The following is a 20,173-nucleotide window of genomic DNA, read 5'->3' as shown; positions in this document are numbered from 1 at the left end:
CGCATCGCCTTCCTATCCAAATAAACCATAATATGTCAATTAAATGTTAACTGAAAGGTCAACATGTACTCACTATGACCACAGACTTGTCCCCCATCACAGCCACTCCGGAGGCCCCTCAGAGCCCATTGAAGGGGGTTCTGGGTCTGGAACTACCCCTGGAGCTGAACCAGGAGAAGGCCCTGTCCCACCTCCGCATCGGATCCATCTTCACCTTCAGGGTCACCGTGCTGCAAGCCTCCAGCATCTCTGCTGAATATGCCGATATCTTCTGCCAGTTCAAGTTAGTGCCTCCCACCCAACATTTTGATGTATTTTAGACTTTATTTGACCAGGAAGTGCCTTGAGGTTTAGGTTCAATGTTTTTGAGAGAGACTTACAAGATGTCAGTGAGGAAAAGCATTTTGAATGATGATGATGATGATGTTGCATATGGGGGCATTTGTTTTTAAAATCTCTTCTTAGGAACAACAACAAGTGTCTATGGTTCAGGTACTTTAACTCAGGTATTCTAACTGTCTCATAGCTATGCTATGACAGTGCCGTGCCATTCAGGACCTGTCACTTCTCTCTATCCAGAAACCACCACATCCTCTCTTGATTTAAACAAACTTAAATCTTATGGTTAGTGTTATTCCTAAGGGTTAGTGTTATTCCTAAGGGTTATTGTTATTCCTAAGGGTTAGTGTTATTCCTAAGGGTTATTGTTATTCCTAAGGGTTAGTGTTATTCCTAAGGGTTATTGTTATTCCTAAGGGTTATTGTTATTCCTAAGGGTTATTGTTATTCCTAAGGGTTAGTGTTATTCCTAAGGGTTATTGTTATTCCTAAGGGTTATTGTTATTCCTAAGGGTTAGTGTTATTCCTAAGGGTTATTGTTATTCCTAAGGGTTAGTGTTATTCCTAAGGGTTATTGTTATTCCTAAGGGTTAGTGTTATTCCTAAGGGTTAGTGTTATTCCTAAGGGTTAGTGTTATTCCTAAGGGTTATTGTTATTCCTAAGGGTTAGTGTTATTCCTAAGGGTTATTGTTATTCCTAAGGGTTATTGTTATTCCTAAGGGTTATTGTTATTCCTAAGGGTTAGTGTTATTCCTAAGGGTTATTGTTATTCCTAAGGGTTATTGTTATTCCTAAGGGTTAGTGTTATTCCTAAGGGTTATTGTTATTCCTAAGGGTTATTGTTATTCCTAAGGGTTAGTGTTATTCCTAAGGGTTATTGTTATTCCTAAGGGTTAGTGTTATTCCTAAGGGTTAGTGTTATTCCTAAGGGTTAGTGTTATTCCTAAGGGTTATTGTTATTCCTAAGGGTTATTGTTATTCCTAAGGGTTAGTGTTATTCCTAAGGGTTAGTGTTATTCCTAAGGGTTAGTGTTATTCCTAAGGGTTAGTGTTATTCCTAAGGGTTAGTGTTATTCTTGAGGGTTATTGTTATTCCTAAGGGTTAGTGTTATTCCTAAGGGTTAGTGTTATTCCTAAGGGTTATTGTTATTCCAAAGGGTTAGTGTTATTCCTAAGGGTTAGTGTTATTCCTAAGGGTTAGTGTTATTCCTAAGGGTTAGTGTTATTCCTAAGGGTCAGTGTTATTCCTAAGGGTTAGTGTTATTCCTAAGGGTTAGTGTTATTCCTAAGGGTTAGTGTTATTCCTAAGGGTTAGTGTTATTCCTAAGGGTTAGTGTTATTCCTAAGGGTCAGTGTTATTCCTAAGGGTTAGTGTTATTCCTAAGGGTTATTGTTATTCCTAAGGGTTAGTGTTATTCCTAAGGGTTAGTGTTATTCCTAAGGGTTAGTGTTATTCCTAAGGGTTAGTGTTATTCTTGAGGGTTAGTGTTATTCCTAAGGGTTAGTGTTATTCCTAAGGGTTATTGTTATTCCTAAGGGTTAGTGTTATTCCTAAGGGTTAGTGTTATTCCTAAGGGTTATTGTTATTCCTAAGGGTTATTGTTATTCCTAAGGGTTATTGTTATTCCTAAGGGTTAGTGTTATTCCTAAGGGTTATTGTTATTCCTAAGGGTTATTGTTATTCCTAAGGGTTAGTGTTATTCCTAAGGGTTATTGTTATTCCTAAGGGTTATTGTTATTCCTAAGGGTTAGTGTTATTCCTAAGGGTTAGTGTTATTCCTAAGGGTTAGTGTTATTCCTAAGGGTCAGTGTTATTCCTAAGGGTTAGTGTTATTCCTAAGGGTTAGTGTTATTCCTAAGGGTTATTGTTATTCCTAAGGGTTATTGTTATTCCTAAGGGTTAGTGTTATTCCTAAGGGTTAGTGTTATTCCTAAGGGTTAGTGTTATTCCTAAGGGTTAGTGTTATTCCTAAGGGTTAGTGTTATTCCTAAGGGTTATTGTTATTCCTAAGGGTTATTGTTATTCCTAAGGGTTAGTGTTATTCCTAAGGGTTATTGTTATTCCTAAGGGTTATTGTTATTCCTAAGGGTTAGTGTTATTCCTAAGGGTTAGTGTTATTCCTAAGGGTTATTGTTATTCCTAAGGGTTAGTGTTATTCCTAAGGGTTATTGTTATTCCTAAGGGTTAGTGTTATTCCTAAGGGTTAGTGTTATTCCTAAGGGTTAGTGTTATTCCTAAGGGTTATTGTTATTCCTAAGGGTTATTGTTATTCCTAAGGGTTAGTGTTATTCCTAAGGGTTAGTGTTATTCCTAAGGGTTATTGTTATTCCTAAGGGTTATTGTTATTCCTAAGGGTTAGTGTTATTCCTATGGCAGACTCGTCTGACGGTGAAAGACAAGTGTCCATCAAATGTGCTCATAATCAGTGCAGGATATTGAGAGTAGTACATAGTATACACTGAGTGTAAAAAAGATTAAGAACACTTTCCCTTTTGTCCTCAGAACAGCCTAAATTTGTCGCGGCATGGACTCTACAAGGTGTCAAAAGTGTTGCACAGGGATGCTGGCCCAAGTTGACTCCAATGGCTGGATGTCCTTTGGGTGGTGGACCATTCTTGATACGGAAAACTGTTGAGTGTGAAAAACCCAGCAGTGTTGCAGTTCTTGACACAAACTGGTGGGCCTGGCACCTACAACCATACCCCATTCAAAGGCACTTAAATCTTTTGTCTTGTTCATTCACCCTGTGAATGTCTCAGTTGCCTCAAGGTTTAAAAATCCTTCTTTAACCTGTCTCCTCCCCTTCATCTACACTGATTGAAGAGGATTTAACAAGTGACATCAATAAGGGATCATAGCTTTCACCTGGATTCACCTGGTCAGTCTATGTCATGGAAAGATGTTTTGTACACTCAGTGTATATTAGTAATGTTACAGTGCAGTAGTTTAATGTATATTGTTTTGTATACACTCAATGTACATGATGAATTAATATTTAATATTGATTGAATGTGTTTTTCTACTTCCAGCTTCATCCACCGACATGACGAGGCGTTCTCCACTGAGCCACTGAAGAACACTGGCAGGGGACCACCTCTGGGATTCTACCATGTACAGAATGTAAGCACTGACCAGAAACAATATATTCTTATTCATTACAACTAATAGGTCAAGTCTCATTTCTATGATATTACCATTCATTAATCCATTTATTTTGTTATTTCCTCGTATCATCCATTGTTACAGGCCTTATTGAGTGATGGCTAACCTCGCTTTTGATTTGTCTATTAGATCACGGTAGAGGTCACCAAGTCGTTTGTGGAGTACATCAAGACCCAGCCCATCGTCTTCGAGGTGTTTGGTCACTACCAGAAACAGCCGTTCCCACCTCTCTGCAAAGACCTCATCAGGTGATAAAACTCTACTTGTTCTCTTCTTCTTCAAATGATCCTGTTTCACTGTCTTGCTAAAATAGTCCATTTTAAAAGTTCACACTTTTTTTACAGTCCCCTTCGACCTTCTAGGAGGCAATTCCCGAGGGTCATGCCCTTGTCTAAACCAGGTGAGGGGTCAAACATAGCATTGTGTCCTTCTCTTTATCTTAGTATTTTGTCACAGTGCCAGAACGTTAACCAGATTCATGGGCCAGATTCATTCCTTCTCGTTCACAGTGCCGGCCACCAAGCTAAACACCTTGACCCGCTCCACGGCAGGCCCATGTCACTCCAAATATGACCTCATGGCCTTCTTTGAGATCTGTGAGCTGGAGGCCAACGGAGAGTGAGCAACCTTACATCTGTTTCCTTACTTCCCCGTTCATATCAAGGAATCAAATGGACACAACAATCATAATCTACCCATATAGTTTGTACATTTGTTCTGTGTTTGTCCTCAGCTATATCCCCTCAGTGGTGGACCACAGAGGTGGCATGCCTTGCCATGGAACCTTCCTCCTTCACCAGGTAAAGAATTGCAACATTTTCAGGGGAGTTGATTTGAATCTATTTCTCAGTTATTCAAAGCCCAGTGTTGACTTCCTGTGTGGTGACCTGTCCACAGGGCATCCAGAGGAGGATCACAGTTACCATAGCACACGAGACAGGAAATGACGTAGAGTGGAAGGAGGTCAAGGAGCTGGTGGTGGGTGAGTACGGCTGGAAGAATGCTTTATTAGGAGACAACAGAGCGTAATGACAATAAAGATCCACTAGCTCCATCTTTACAGTACATCAATCGATCAATCAAATGTATTTGTAGAGGCCTTTTTACATCAACAGATGTCACAAAGTGTTATATAGAAACCCAGCCTAAAACCCCAAACATCAAAGAATGCAGATGTAGAAGCACGGTGGCTAGGAAAAACTCCCTAGAAACCTAGAGAGGAACCAGGCTCGGAGGGGTAGCCAGTCCTCTTCTGGCTGTGTCGGGTGGATCATAAACATCCATCTCTGACTTTTGACCTTTGACCTCTCTCAGGGCGTATCCGGAACACTCCGGAGGCTGACGAGACCATCATTGACCCAAACATCCTCTCCCTCAACATCTTGTCGGCAGGCTACGTCTGGCCTTCGTATGACGACAAGTACGTATGCTTTCCCCTTTCTTAGCTTTTTACTGGACATACTGTACATACTGGACATACTGTGCATACTGTGCATACTGGAAATACTGGGCATACTGGGCATACTGTGCATACTGTGCATACTGTGCATACTGTACATACTGGACATACTGGACATACTGTGCATACTGTGCATACTGTGCATACTGTAGTTATGAATCAATGGCTTTAGCTTGTTTCTCTCTTTCACAACAACAGCTGAATATGATTTTCCATAATGTTCTGCTGCAGTATGTCTATTTTTCTCTTTTTATTTGTTGTTGTATATTAACACTGTATATTTTGGTCACTTTGCTGCTGTGAAATCCTCAGCCAAGCTGCTTGTTTAACCCGCTCGTCCTCTTCTCTTTGTGCTTCGCTGTATTGCAGTGTTTCCCTGGGAGTTGACCATAGGTATAACACACAACCTTTCTCCTTCTCTCCTCTCTTTATACAACCTTTCTCCTTCTCTCCTCTCTTAATACAACCTTTCTTCTTCTCTCCTCTCTTTATACAACCTTTCTCCTTCTCTCCTCTCTTAATACAACCTTTCTTCTTCTCTCCTCTCTTTATAGAACCTTTCTCCTTCTCTCCTCTCTTTATACAACCTTTCTCCTTCTCTCCTCTCTTTATACAACCTTTCTCCTTCTCTCCTCTCTTTATACAACCTTTCTCCTTCTCTCCTCTCTTTATACAACCTTTCTCCTTCTCTCCTCTCTTTATACACCCTTTCTCCTTCTCTCCTCTCTTTATACAACCTTTCTCCTTCTCTCCTCTCTTTATACAACCTTTCTCCTTCTCTCCTCTCTTAATACAACCTTTCTTCTTCTCTCCTCTCTTTATACAACCTTTCTCCTTCTCTCCTCTCTTAATACAACATTTTTTCTTCTCTCCTCTCTTTATACAACCTTTCTCCTTCTCTCCTCTCTTAATACAACCTTTCTCCTTCTCTCCTCTCTTTATACAACCTTTCTCCTTCTCTCCTCTCTTTATACAACCTTTCTCCTTCTCTCCTCTCTTTATACAACCTTTCTCCTTCTCTCCTCTCTTTATACAACCTTTCTCCTTCTCTCCTCTCTTTATACAACCTTTCTCCTTCTCTCCTCTCTTAATACAACCTTTCTCCTTCTCTCCTCTCTTTATACAACCTTTCTCCTTCTCTCCTCTCTTTATACAACCTTTCTCCTTCTCTCCTCTCTTAATACAACCTTTCTCCTTCTCCTCTCTTTATACAACCTTTCTCCTTCTCTCCTCTCTTTATACAACCTTTGTCCTTCTCTCTTTTCTTAATACAACCTTTCTCCTTCTCTCCTCTCTTAATACAACCTTTCTGCTTCTCAACTCTTTGTTTCTTTGTTTCTTTGCTTTTTGTTGTTTCATTTCTAACTTTTTTCTGCAGTTTTTTTAACCCGACATGTTCATTTGGCTTGACGCTTAGCAGTGAATTCAAAGCTGTTGTTTCTGTCCATGTATAGAGTTTGTTTCAGTACCCCTTGTCTTTGAGGGGCTTGCACAACTGAATACCCTTTCCTCTTGATATTGCCTGATCTATGCCGATGAAGGAAAGTCATACTACAAGTTTCCATTCATTCATCATTGACAAATTGAAAACAATGTCCATACACCAGTGGAGGCTGCTGAGGGGAGGATGGCTCATAATAATGGCTGGAATGGAGCGAATGGAATGGCATCAAATGCACGGAAACCATGTGTTTGATGTTGTTGATACCTTTCCACTAATTCCACTCCGGCCATTACCACGTGCCCGTCCTCCCCAATTAAGGTACCACCAGCCTCCTGTGCTATACACAAAAAACACTAACTTTTCCCCTTGTGTTTACCTACAGGACGTTTTACCGGTTTGAGGCAGCATGGGACAGCTCCATGCACAACTCCCTCCTTCTGAACCGCGTCACTCCCTATGGAGAGAAGATCTACATCACCCTCTCAGCCTACCTAGAGGTAAACATTTCCCTCACTGCAACCCTGAAACATCACCCAGGTTGGCTCTCTATATTGATGGGGGGAAGTGGTGAGTTAGCCTGTACACTACAATGTAAAGTGCTGTGAGTTTAATGCTGGTTCTGGTCCATTCCTTTCAGATGGAGAACTGCACCCAGCCGACGGTGATCACCAAAGACTTCTGTATGGTGTTCTACTCCCGTGATGCCAAGCTCCCCGCCTCTCGCTCCATTAGAAACCTTTTCAGCACCGGCTGCCTAAGGCCCTCAGAGAGGTAGCTAGGCCCGTGGAAATAGAATTAGAACGTATTATTCTAGGTTATATATCTCTATATGGGTAGGCCCCACCTCAAGCCCTCTCTGTGGAATCTGACAGTACTAACTCTGTTCTCTCTTCTCTTCCTCAGTAACCGTGTCACTGGAGTGTATGAAGTCAGTCTCTGCCATGTCGCTGATGCCGGAAGTCCAGGTAGAGTAAAGGAATGGCAGAATGCTTCATTATAAACACAATTATAAACTGGGTGGTTCGAGCATTGAATGCTGATTGGCTGACAGCCGTGGTATATCAGATCGTATACCACGTGTATGACAAAACATGTATTTTACTGCTCTAATTACGTTGGTGACCAGTTTATAATAGCAATAAGGCACCTCGGAGCTTTGTGGTCTATGTCCAATATACCATGGCTAAGGGTTGTATCCAGGCACTCCGTGTTGCGTCGTTCCCAGGAACAGCCCTTAGCCGTGGTATATTGGCTATATACCACACCCCCTAGTGCCTTATTGCTTAATTCTACACAAGCATCTGGGCTGCATTTCATCCAACTTGTGTGTGTAACTGTCAATTTAACAGTTCAGTCACTCTATCTGGAGATAAATCTGGAATGAGCTACAACCCACATCCCCAGTGTGTTCTGGCAGTAAATAGACAGCATATCCGTATATAGGCAGTATATAGACAGCATATCCGTATATAGACAGTATATAGACAGTATATAGACAGTATATAGACAGTATATAGACAGCATATCCGTATATAGGCAGTATATATACAGCATATCCGTATATAGGCAGTATATAGACAGCATATCCGTATATAGGCAGTATATAGACAGCATATCCGTATATAGGCAGTATATAGACAGTATATAGACAGCATATCCGTATATAGGCAGTATATAGGCAGTATATAGACAGCATATCCATATATAGGCAGTATATAGGCAGCATATAGACAGCATATCCGTATATAGTCAGTATATAGGCAGCATATAGACAGTATATAGGTAGTATATAGGCAGTATATAAACGTAGTTCTGTTTTTATATTTGACATTGTTGTCTTTTTACCCTTTTTTACCTTCAGGCATGCAGCGGCGGCGCAGGCGCGTCTTGGACACCTCAGTGGCGTACGTCCGTGGAGAGGAGAACCTGGCTGGATGGAGGCCCCGTAGCGACAGCCTCATCCTGGACCACCAGTGGGAGCTGGAGAAACTCAGCCTGCTGCAGGAGGTGAGGCCTGGGATTGGTAGGGTCTGTAGGGTGGGGGGCCGGAATTCAGAGGGATGGAGTCAAGTGTGATAGTCAATGAATGAATGAATGAATGAATGAATGAATGAAATCAACAAACAATACTTTGCCATTGAAATGTGGTCTGAATAATAAATAATCAATTACGTTTCCATTCATAAACAGTAGCTGTTTTCAAAATAGTATTGTGTGGCGGTACTACTCACCAATGAGTCACTTACCTGGATAATGGATAGTGGCCATTTTGTGCCAGAGACTCAGCGGTTTCTCTCTGTGTGTCACTACAGGTAGAGAAGACCAGGCATTACCTGCTGCTGCGGGAGAAACTAGAGGCCACCCTGGCCGCGGGGCAGGACGCGCTCTGCAAGAGTGGCGACATCAGCGACTTTGCCAAGAGCCCCATCCTCAGCTACAGCCCCGGGGGCAGTCCCGCCCTGGAAAGCCCCAGCCAGAGGCAAAGGGAGCTGGCTGCCAAGGTGACTACAAGTCCCTGGCTTCTATTAGGAACCAGGCCTACCTTGGAGCTCCTAATACAACGCTTGCTTGCCAGAACACTTTCTAGTTCTCTCTCTTTTTTGGACTTTTAATGGTTGTGATTATTAGTAATAATAATACATTTTTTCTGCTCCTCCTCTCCTCTTCTCCTCCTCTCCTCCTCCTGCGGTCTCAGTGTCTGCGGTTGCTCATGCACACCTTCAACAGGGAGTACAGCCAGGTGAGCAGCAGTGCCAGTGAGAGCAAGGTGAGCCCCAGCCCCCAGGCCTGTTAACCCCCTCTATAACCCACTTACAGAACCCAGCCCCCAGGCCTGTTAACCCCCTCTATAACCCACTTACAGAACCCAGCCCCCAGGCCTGTTAACCCCCTCTATAACCCACTTACAGAACCCAGCCCCCAGGCCTGTTAACCCCCTCTATAACCCACTTACAGAACCCAGCACCCGTGCCCTTTAACCCCCTCTATAGCCCACTTACAGAACCCAGCCCCCAGGCCTGTTAACCCCCTCTATAACCCACTTACAGAACCCAGCCCACAGGCCCTTTAACCCCCTCCATAACCCACTTACAGAACCCAGTCCCCAGACCTGTTAACCCCCTCTATAACCCACTTACAGAACCCAGCCCCCAGTCCATTTAACCCCCTCTATAACCCACTTACAGAACCCAGCCCCCAGGCCCGTTAACCCCCCCTATAACCCACTTACAGAACCCAGCCCCCAGGCCTGTTAACCCCCTCTATAACCCACTTACAGAACCCAGCCCCCAGGCCCATTAACCCCCTCTATAACCCACTTACAGAACCCAGCCCCCAGTCCGTTTACCTCCCTCTATAACCCACTTACAGAACCCAGCCCCCAGGCCTGTTAACCCCCTCTATAACCCACTTACAGAACCCAGCCCCCAGGCCCGTTAACCCCCTCTATAACCCACTTACAGAACCCAGCCCCCAGGCCTGTTAACCCCCTCTATAACCCACTTACAGAACCCAGCCCCCAGGCCTGTTAACCCCCTCTATAATCAACTTACAGTACACCGTGCAGGATACTTTCACCCAGCCAGCCCCTAGCCCAAAGCACTTTGTATACCATCAAACGTGCTCCCTATAGATTCCAGCCCATTCTCACTGATCCCACCCAAGAAATCTGTCATCTACATCCTTCCCCTCCTGATCCCCTGTCTAGTTGACACACGCAGCCTTTCTGATCATTTACTTATTTGTTAAACAAAGAACTAAACTCTAACAAATAACTGAATTCTCAGAAGGAAATACATTCTAATGAAGAACTTAACCTTAAAACAAAATAACTACCATATTCACCACACTTAATTAATTAATTCATATTCAGTTGCTCATCATCACTCGTAAACCTTCACCCAACCTACAGATTTTCTCATTCTCACCCCTAGCCCCCTCTCCTCCAACCCCCCTCTCCTCCCACCCCCGTCTCAGAGAATGTCAGGCTTCTCTGTCCCTACTACAGCATGTTGTCTCTACATGTGTAACCAAAGCCTGGGGCTGGAACACATGTCCTCTCATGACCTCATCGGATTACTTGATGAGTATCAGATTCTGTCATAGACCTTGCAGACCCTCCAAATGCAATACATGGGAACTGTTGATGAATGTATAATGGTGTCATTGTATGTGCGTGTTTGTGTGTGCTTATGTTGTGTGTGTATATGTTCATGTTTGTTTGTATGTGTGTGTGTGTGATTATCTGTGTATGCTTGTGTGTATGTGTTTCAGCTGTCTGAGATGTCAGCGTCGCTGATGTCACCGTCCTCTTCTGGTCTGAGCACGCTAACGCCATCCTCTACTTGCCCCTCATTGGTGGAGGGACATTATGACATCAGGTATGTGTCCTTTCACCTTTCAACTGTCACCCCTCACTCCCATTTTATTCACCCCAGACCTGCTATTGACAAGTAGTATACGGAAAGTATTCAGACCCCTTGACTTTTTCCACATTTTGTTATGTTACAGCCTTAATCTAAAATGGATTAAATAAATGTTTTTCCTCATCAATCTACACACAATACCCCATAATGACAACATGAAAACTGTTTTTTAGAAATAATTATAAAAAATAAGAAAGAGAAATATCTTATTTACATAAGTATTCACACCATTTGCTATGAGACTCGAAATTGAGCTCCATCGATCATCTATATAAGATTGTCTATAAGGTCCCACAGGTGACAGTGCATGTCAGAGCAACAACCAAGCCATGAGGTCAAAGGAATTGTCCATAGATCTCCGAGACAGGATTGTTTCGAGGCACAGATCTGGGGAAGGACACCAAAAAATGTATGCAGCATTGAAGGTCCCCAAGAACACAGTGGCCTCCATCATTCTTAAATGGAATAAGTTTGGAATCACCAAGACTCTCCTAGAGCTGGTCACCCGGCCTAACTGAGCAATCGGGGGAGAAGGGCATTGGTCAGGGAGATGACCAAGAACCCGATGGTCACTCTGACTGAGCTCCAGAGTTCCTCTGTGGAGATGGGAGAACCTTCCAGAAGGACAACCATCTCTGCAGCACTCCACCACTCAGGCCTTTAACCTCTCTAGGGGGTGTGGGACGCTACCGTCCCACCTGGCCAACATCCAGGGAAATTGCAGAGCGGCAAATTCAAAAACAGAAATACTCATTATAAAAATTCATGAAACATACAAGTGTTATACATCGGTTGAAAGATTAACTTCTTGTTAATCCAACCACGGTGTCAGATTTGAAAAAGACTTTACAGCAAAAGCAAACCATGCGATTATCTGAGAACAGCGCCCAGCAGACAAATCATTACAAACAGTAACCAGCCAAGTAGACGAGTAACAAAAGTCTGAAATATCACTTACCTTTGATGATCTTCATATGGTTACACTCACAAGTCTCCCAGTTACCCAATAAATGTTAGTTTTGCTCGATCAAGTCCCTCTTTATATCCAAAAACCTCAATTTTGTTAGCGCGTTTTGTTCAGTAATCCACTGTCTCAAACAACATCCGGTGAAATTGCAGAGCGTGAAACTCAACAAAACAGACATTCTCATAATAAAAATACATAAAAGATACAAATGTTATACACCAGCTTAAAGATAAACTTCTTGTTAATCCAACCGCTGTGTCAGATTTCAAAAAGGCTTTACGGCGAAAGCATACCATGCGATTATCTGAGAACAGCGCCCAGCAGACAAATCATTACAAACAGTTAGCAGCCAAGAAGAGGAGTAACAAAAGTCAGAAATAGCGATAAAATGTATCACTTACCTTTGTTGATCTTCATATGATAGCACTCCCAAGACTCCATGTTACACAATAAATGTTCGTTTTGTTCGATAAATTCCCTCTTTATATCCAAAAACCTCCATTTTGTTTGTTTGTTCAGTAATCCATTGGAACAAAGCGCGGTCACCGCATGCAGACGAAGAATCTAAAAAGTACCATAAAAGTTCGTAGGAACATGTCAAACGATGTTTATAATCAATCCTCAGGTTATTTTTGTCATAAATAATCAATAATATTTCAACCGAACAAAAGCTTCGTCAATAGAAAAGGAGAAACAAGAAAGGCGCGCTCCCGGTCATGCGCTGGACTCATGTCTGGAAATTTCCACTGTCCTCTCATTGAAAGTGGTGTTTCTCCCTCATTTTTCAGAGTAAAAGCCTGAAACAATGCCTAAAGACTGGCCACATGTAGTGGAAGCCATAGGGATCGTGAACTGGGTGGGTCATAAGTCTTTGTATGGTGAATAGGCTTTCAATGGAAAAACAGGCATTTCAAAATGAGCGCTCAGAGCGCTCAGGACCTCAGACTGGGGCGAAGGTTCACCTTCCAACAGGACAACGACCCTAAGCACACAGCCAAGAAAACGCGGGAGTGGCTTCGGGACAAGTCTCTGACTGGCCTTGAGTGGCCCAGCCAGAGCCTGGACTTGAACCCGATCGAATATCTCTGGAGAGACCTGAAAAAAGCTCCCCACAGAACATGAGAGGATCTGCAGAGAAGAATGGGAGAAACTCCCGAAATACTCCCGAAGTTGTAGCGTCATACCCAAGAATACTCGAGGCTGTAATTGCTGCCAAAGGTGCTTCAACAAAGTACTGAGTAAAGGGCCTGAATAATTATGTAAATGTTAAATTTCCGTTTTTTTTAAATACATTTGCAAAAAGTTCTAAAAACCTGTTTTTGCGTTGTCATTATGGGGTATTGTGTGTAGATTGATTTTTTAAAAAAAAGATCAATTTTAGAATAAGGCTGTAATGTAACAGAATGTGGAAACAGTCAAGGGGTCTGAATACTTTCCGAATGCACTGTAAATGCAAATTAATTAATTCGCTTTGTAGAAAGAGCTTTGTTAAAAGGGCATTGATTGAACATTGAGAAAGCACAGACTTTTAAGAACATTGAGAGAACATTGATGGAACGTTATCTCTGGTCTGCAGACACATTGAGCCCAGCTCTGGAGCTTCAACCCCAGACCTGGACCCCTTTAGCCCTGTAGATAGGAAGAGGATCCCGGGTAGAGGCTGCACTTTCGTCCCTGACATCCAGGAGATCCGCGTCAGGTGAGACCAGACCACTCTGGGGCTTAGCGATTTCAGCTAGGACTAGACTGCTGTACAGGATTCCATAGAGGTCAGATGAGTCATACAGTTTGATATTGGGGTGAATTATGATATATCTCTGCTAGATTAATTGTTTGGAATCACTATAAAGATGAAAAAATATATGAGCAATACTTAAGTTATTCGGATGGGCTGCTACTAAATCAACAATAAATAATAAAATATGATGTTTACTTCATATATAAGTGAAATATAACTGTCCTTCTATCTCCCCTGGGCTGCAGCCCCATCGTGTCTAAGAAAGGCTACCTGCACTTCCTGGAGCCCCACACCAGTGGCTGGGTGAAGCGCTATGTGGTGGTACGCCGGCCCTACGTCTACCTGTACCGCAACGACAGGGACAATGTGGAGCGCGCTGTCATCAACCTCTCCTCTGCCCAGGTGGAGTACAGCGAGGACAAGCAGACTCTGCTCCGGGTACGACTGACAGAAACTTCTTCCAAGTATATCATAAATATAGCAAAAATATACCATATACATTTAAAAAAGAAATCACTACTATATTACACATATACTATGGATATACCAAAAATACAGTATACCACTAATATGTTTGTTGGAATGTACTTCTTGGATATATTTTTTGTTTATAGAGAAATCTTTAAAAAGAATATAGATAATAAATATATTTTTTATACCATTGATTTCCTGTGTCTGTCCAATTGTAGTTAATTTACCAGATCCTTTTAGTGATCTAAATAATTTCTGCTTTTAGACTCCAAACACATTTGCAGTGTGCACCGAGCATCGCGGAATACTTCTCCAAGCCAGTAATGACAAGGAGATGCACGACTGGCTGTATGCTTTTAACCCCCTGCTCGCCGGAACTATCAGGTATAGTAACCCCTCACTGCTTCAACCTTGTTACCTCGTGTTCATCAATGAAAACCCCTCCTCAAAATGTTATTTTTTGTGTAATACCAGGTTACTTAAATCTCCTCGTAAACACTTGTTCAAGCTCATTTCTAATTCAAATTCACTGTCTCCCCCTGATCATTTTCTGTCAAACATTAACCCTCCCCTCTTTTCCCTCCCTCCCCAAGGTCTAAGCTCTCCAGAAGAAAGTCAGGCCCAAGGATGTGAGAGAGAGGAACACGTGTGGGGGGGGGGGAGAGAAAACAAAAAAACAACACAATCTCAAAGCTCCACTGACCCTCTCCTGTATATAGCTCATCTAAACAGCGCTCCGTGTCCTAACAGTGCTCATCCTGTTGCTGATACTTCCCCAAACTGCACTTAAAACCATCCCAGCTGATGCCCTATTTGAAGCCTCTTCCTGGTTACCTGGAACATGCACAGTTTAAACTACCCATTAAACACCCTTAATACCCATGTAAGACTTAACTAACAACCCGACCCTGTGAAGTGGGGCTTACCCCTGCTGGCTGTATTGTGCCTGGTTGTGACACGCCCCATTGTCATGTGCACGTAAACTTTACCGTTATCTAACATGCTAACAGTCCCCATAGGGTTTATCCAAACAAAGAGAAATGTTATAGTGTATAAGTCTTAGTCCAAGTTGTTATCAGTTCCAATGGCCTGCTACTTACTACCGCCCCACTCTAACTGTACATTATACCCCAGATCAAAACCACTCATGTATTTCTTATAAACACTGTAGACTGATAAGAAAAATATGAATGGTGACATGGTATATTCCCTTTTCTAGTCCTCTCATAAGAGATATCTGTTTCTGTGTGTGTGTTCTCATGTTAAAACAGCATATCCACATTTACCTCATGTTGAAATGGCTGCCAGTCGCATACTGTAACTCGTTGTCGTTGCATCTGTTTTGTATCCAAGGTTTAAGACAGTATAGGATGAACGTGATATATCCAGGTTTTTGACAGTATACAGTGGGATGGAAGTGGGGTGCTGTAATAGTTGGATAATGTAATGGACAGATTAGGATCATGGGGATATGATAGGGCAATAGGATGACTCTTTGCCTTCCATGCTTGGAGAATGGTGAGTTCACTGTGTTGACATTTCATAGTAACATGTTTGTAGAGCATTAGGCAATATAATACACCAGCTGCCTGACTCACACTGGAGAGCAATGTGTCCTTGACCGTTTACATATTCTTTGTGTATATACATTATTTATTTGTTATTTTAGTTTTAATTTATTTATCACTGACCAGTTTAATTTATTTGTGTGGGATCACTGACCAGTTTAATTTATTTGTGTGGGACCACTGACCAGTTTAATTTATTTGTGTGGGATCACTGACCAGTTTAATTTATTTGTGTGGGATCACTGACCAGTTTTGTCGCATGGCACTTTATTGTTGCATTATATCGACTTTATTCTCTTGAGTTGATGTCTGTCCCATTCACTCAGTTGTTTTTAACCAAAGCAGTCCAATCTATTTAAAATACTGAAGATATCCTCCGTCATGTAGACTTGAAAAAATGGCTCCTAGGTTTTAGTGAGATATTAATGTAATCCTTTGCGAAACCTACAATTCTGCTATTGGCCCTGAATGTCTGTTTATAAGTGAAATATTCCACGTGGATACACTAACAATGGCTCCTCTCCAGCAAGAGGATGTTTATTGTGTTCTATGGTGGTGGGTTACTTTACCTTCTATGGTGGTGGGTTACTTTGCGTTCTATGGTGGTGGGTTACTTTACCTTCTATGGTGGTGGGTTACTTTACCTTCTATGGTGGTGGGTTACTTTACCTTCTATGGTGGTGGGTTACTTTGCCTTCTATGGTGGTGGGTTACTTTGCGTTCTATGGTGGTGGGTTACTTTGTGTTCTATGGTGGTGGGTTACTTTGCCTTCTATGGTGGTGGGTTACTTTACCTTCTATGGTGGTGGGTTACTTTGCCTTCTATGGTGGTGGGTTACTTTACCTTCTATGGTGGTGGGTTACTTTGTGTTCTATGGTGGTGGGTTACTTTACCTTCTATGGTGGTGGGTTACTTTACCTTCTATGGTGGTGGGTTACTTTGTGTTCTATGGTGGTGGGTTACTTTGTGTTCTATGGTGGTGGGTTACTTTGTGTTCTATGGTGGTGGGTTACTTTGTGTTCTATGGTGGTGGGTTACTTTGTGTTCTATGGTGGTGGGTTACTTTACCTTCTATGGTGGTGGGTTACTTTACCTTCTATGGTGGTGGGTTACTTTGCGTTCTATGGTGGTGGGTTACTTTACCTTCTATGGTGGTGGGTTACTTTGCCTTCTATGGTGGTGGGTTACTTTGTGTTCTATGGTGGTGGGTTACTTTGTGTTCTATGGTGGTGGGTTACTTTGCCTTCTATGGTGGTGGGTTACTTTGCGTTCTATGGTGGTGGGTTAGAGTACATTGAATAATACAAAAAAAAAAACTGTGATTATACTCTATTGATAGGTTAGTGGGATATTTTTAACCTTTTTTCCGCCAGTCGAGTTGTCTGAAAGTGCATCGCTATGCACCAGGTAGTGCCTCCCTTTCTCCACTTCGCTCTCTCTTTTTCCTGTTTTTCATCAAGTCCACACTTTAATATCATTGACGTCCACCACATTAGCTCGATGTTACATGTATCGCAGCAAGCTTTTATTTACTCTGATGCTATGAACCTAATATTGATGCCGTGTGTCCATGTGATTCTATCCATTTCGACTAATATGTGTACAGTCTATAGACTACACTAGCTTCTTGTGTAAAGTAGCAGCTAACATCCTCCGTTATGCTTTTTTGTATAGCTGTTTTACAGCCTGGTGTCTGTGTCAGAAACCTATACAGTAGGAACCTGTAGATGTTATGAAGTCGCACATCCTGGGGACTTGTGGTTTATTGTTGCTGTGACCATTCTTTCACACCCAGATGACCACAAACTGCTATCTGAAACGAGAATAGTCCAAAGTGAATCAAGGTGGCACTGCCGACTGAAGCAAAGTGGCTCTTCAGTGCTACGTTGGTCTAGCAGCCGTAGGAGATCGACAATTTCAAACTAAAGTTGCCTGTTGTCTCATAGTCTGAGTGTTCTATGCTTTTGTACGTCCTTTTGCTTTATTGAAAACCAAGCGTTAGTGTTGTGTTTACAGCAACATTATGTGTGAGTGCAGCAGACCAGCCATGGCCAGACAGCCAATTGGATCATGTCCTACTGTTGTTCCTTGTTTGTATGGCGAGGTTCGTGTTTTGGTCAAACACAATTCTCCCATCTAACACAAAGTGTTGGGTTTTTATGCATGCCTTAGGCCTGCCAACCTACAGAGCATGCTCAGATAGCCACAGCAAGGGAGCAACATGCAAGACATGGCATAATCACACATGATGTTCCCCAACTGATGTTAATAAGTGCTTATATCCTCAATTATGAACATATCTTCCTATATCCTTCCTATTAGGAATAGATTACGTATATACTGAAGTGCAATAATTGAGAGTTGATTGGTTGCAGTGGAAAATCACACGGTTCTTTGTTTTCTGTTTCTAGAATGCTGAAACTTAAATACATCCTATCACAAGATAAATACTATGATCTAATTAAAATACAACCTATCTCTGGGTTTCATATTGTGGATCCGTTTTTTTTACATTTTTGTCATATAGCAGACACTCGTTTCCTGAGCGACTTACATGAGCAATTAAGGTTAAGTGCCTTGCTCCAGGTCACATCTATAGATGTTTTTTTTCTCACCTTGTTGGCTCGGGGATTCAAACCAGCAATCTTTTGGTTATTGGCCCGACGCTCTTAACCACTAGGCTACCTGCCGACCCAGTCGTGGTCATCTTGGTGTGTGTTGTATGCAATTTTTTACTTTGGTGTACACTGGTATGCCACTATTTTGCCCGCTCGACCAATGGAAGAAAAGAAAGCTTTATTTATGAATTCTTGTTTCTATTTGGAGGTGGATTACATGAGTAAGGAATATTAGGGCTATTGAATTGTCATCCAAGTATAATTTATTGTACTTATCACATCATCATTTATCATATTAAGAATGAACAGAATGCATAAGATTGGTTGGGGGTTACAATATTATCCCTCAAAAGAAGGAGATGTTGTTTTGTTTGAAACTGTACTATTGCCGCTTTAGCGTTTATCGTCTACTAACTCTTAACTCTACTTCTTAAAACTAGGATACTTCTTAAAACTAGGATACATCTCAAAACTAGGATGCTTCTTAAAACTAGTATACTTCTTAAAACCAGGGTACTTCATAAAACTAAGATGCTCCTTAAAACTAGGATGCTTCTTAAAACTAGGACATTTCTTAAAACTAGGGTACTTCTTACAGCTAGGATATCTGAAGTTCCGTCCTCAAAGAAGAAGTTAAAACGACGCATTTGAAGTTCCGTGAGCCGGCTATATATACAAATACAGATGGATTCTGTTACTGCTTTGACAGCTTTTTTATGTAGCATTACATTTCCTGGATCCAAGCATGTGGATCTGCCTCTTCTTCACCCTGCTCTCTCTTACCCTCACTGCTTGCTAATGACGCCCTATCCCCCTCAGTGCAGCTCTGTATAGGAACAGCCCTGTATACTAAACGCCCGCCTAAATGACTCTGCATTGACCTTGACATTTGAATGGCTCTTGTCTTGTCAATAATGAACCTGATTGGCAGTGGTGGGTCCGATCGCACAGATGTAACCCCCGTTCCATAATAACTGGCCTGTGATGTCAACTCAGTGCTCACGTTATCTTTTGAGTGTTGGAGTTCTAGTGTCTTCTAATGTTTGTGGACACGTAAACAATTTGTCAGAATAAAGTGAAATAAATGTGGAACTTATGCAACATTTGCTTGTGTCCTTTGTCTGGATTTTGTTGTCTGGCATCGCCAATCATCTAAAACTCATAGATCCTACCTTATACAAGGATGCAAGGACGTGCTGGTTTGAAATTTGTAGCAACAAAATAACTCAACTGGACATCTAAAATCGTAAGTGTCTCTAATGTAGTGTTGTTCAGACCTGTTCCTGCGGCCCCTACTATACATGGTGTGCAGGTTTTTGCTCTAGCCCAGCACTAACACATCTAATTCAACTAATGAAATATACTAAACAAAAATATAAACACAACATGCAACAATTTCATTGATTTTACTGAGTTACAGTTCATTTGAGGAAGTCAGTCAATTTAAATAAATTCACTAGACCCCAATCTATGGATTTCACATGACTGGGAGTACAGATATGCATCTGTTGGCCGCAGATACCTTTAAAAAAAATTGGCATCACAATAGGCCTCAGGATCTCGGCATGGTAATTTTATGCATTCAAATTGCCATTGATAAAATGCAATTGTGTTTGTTGTCCGTAGCTTATGCCTGCCCATACCTTAACCCCACCGCCACCACGGGGCACTCTGTTCACAACGTTGACATCACACGACGCCATACACGTAGTCTGGTGTTGTGAGGCCGATTGGACGTACTGCCAAATTCTCTAAAACGACATTGGACGATGTTGGAGGCGGCTTATGGTAGAGAAATTAACATGACATTCTCTGACAACAGCTCTGGTGAACAGTTCCTGCAGTCAGTATGCCAATTGCACACTCCCTCAAAACTTGAGACATCGGTGACATTGTGTTTTGTGACAAAACTGCACATTTTCGAGTGGCCTTTTATTATCCCCAGCACAAGGTGCACCTTTATAAATATCATGCTGTTTA

The 20,173-nt window shown here is 42.0% G+C and overlaps 1 protein-coding gene across 9 annotated transcripts in view; it reads left to right on the top strand.

Moving 5' to 3' along the window:
* The window catches only part of LOC106598877 (kinesin-like protein KIF1A), a 46,318-nt gene extending 27,019 nt beyond the window's left edge, over positions 1-19,299 (top strand). For 5 of the 9 annotated variants that reach the window (XM_045714518.1, XM_045714517.1, XM_045714516.1 and 2 more), the window contains 20 exons: positions 85-283; positions 3,371-3,461; positions 3,633-3,751; positions 3,830-3,903; positions 4,013-4,121; positions 4,237-4,303; positions 4,401-4,485; positions 4,818-4,923; positions 5,332-5,355; positions 6,789-6,903; positions 7,044-7,177; positions 7,310-7,371; positions 8,268-8,413; positions 8,719-8,907; positions 9,102-9,173; positions 10,679-10,785; positions 13,374-13,496; positions 13,781-13,973; positions 14,272-14,390; positions 14,600-19,299. In XM_045714518.1, coding sequence (XP_045570474.1) covers positions 85-283; positions 3,371-3,461; positions 3,633-3,751; positions 3,830-3,903; positions 4,013-4,121; positions 4,237-4,303; positions 4,401-4,485; positions 4,818-4,923; positions 5,332-5,355; positions 6,789-6,903; positions 7,044-7,177; positions 7,310-7,371; positions 8,268-8,413; positions 8,719-8,907; positions 9,102-9,173; positions 10,679-10,785; positions 13,374-13,496; positions 13,781-13,973; positions 14,272-14,390; positions 14,600-14,639 — 2,174 coding nt within the window. In that variant the 3' untranslated portion in view covers positions 14,640-19,299. The remainder of the gene's footprint in view (positions 1-84; positions 284-3,370; positions 3,462-3,632; positions 3,752-3,829; positions 3,904-4,012; positions 4,122-4,236; positions 4,304-4,400; positions 4,486-4,817; positions 4,924-5,331; positions 5,356-6,788; positions 6,904-7,043; positions 7,178-7,309; positions 7,372-8,267; positions 8,414-8,718; positions 8,908-9,101; positions 9,174-10,678; positions 10,786-13,373; positions 13,497-13,780; positions 13,974-14,271; positions 14,391-14,599) is intronic. The other 4 variants (XM_014189900.2, XM_014189907.2, XM_014189904.2 and 1 more) reach the window with 3 other exon arrangements.
* The last annotated feature ends 874 nt before the right edge of the window (positions 19,300-20,173 follow it).

Source organism: Salmo salar, chromosome ssa03 (genome assembly GCF_905237065.1).
Source record: "Salmo salar chromosome ssa03, Ssal_v3.1, whole genome shotgun sequence".
Taxonomy (NCBI): domain Eukaryota; kingdom Metazoa; phylum Chordata; class Actinopteri; order Salmoniformes; family Salmonidae; genus Salmo; species Salmo salar.
Note: the sequence above shows the minus strand (reverse complement) of the source record. Positions and strands in the feature narration are given on the sequence as shown.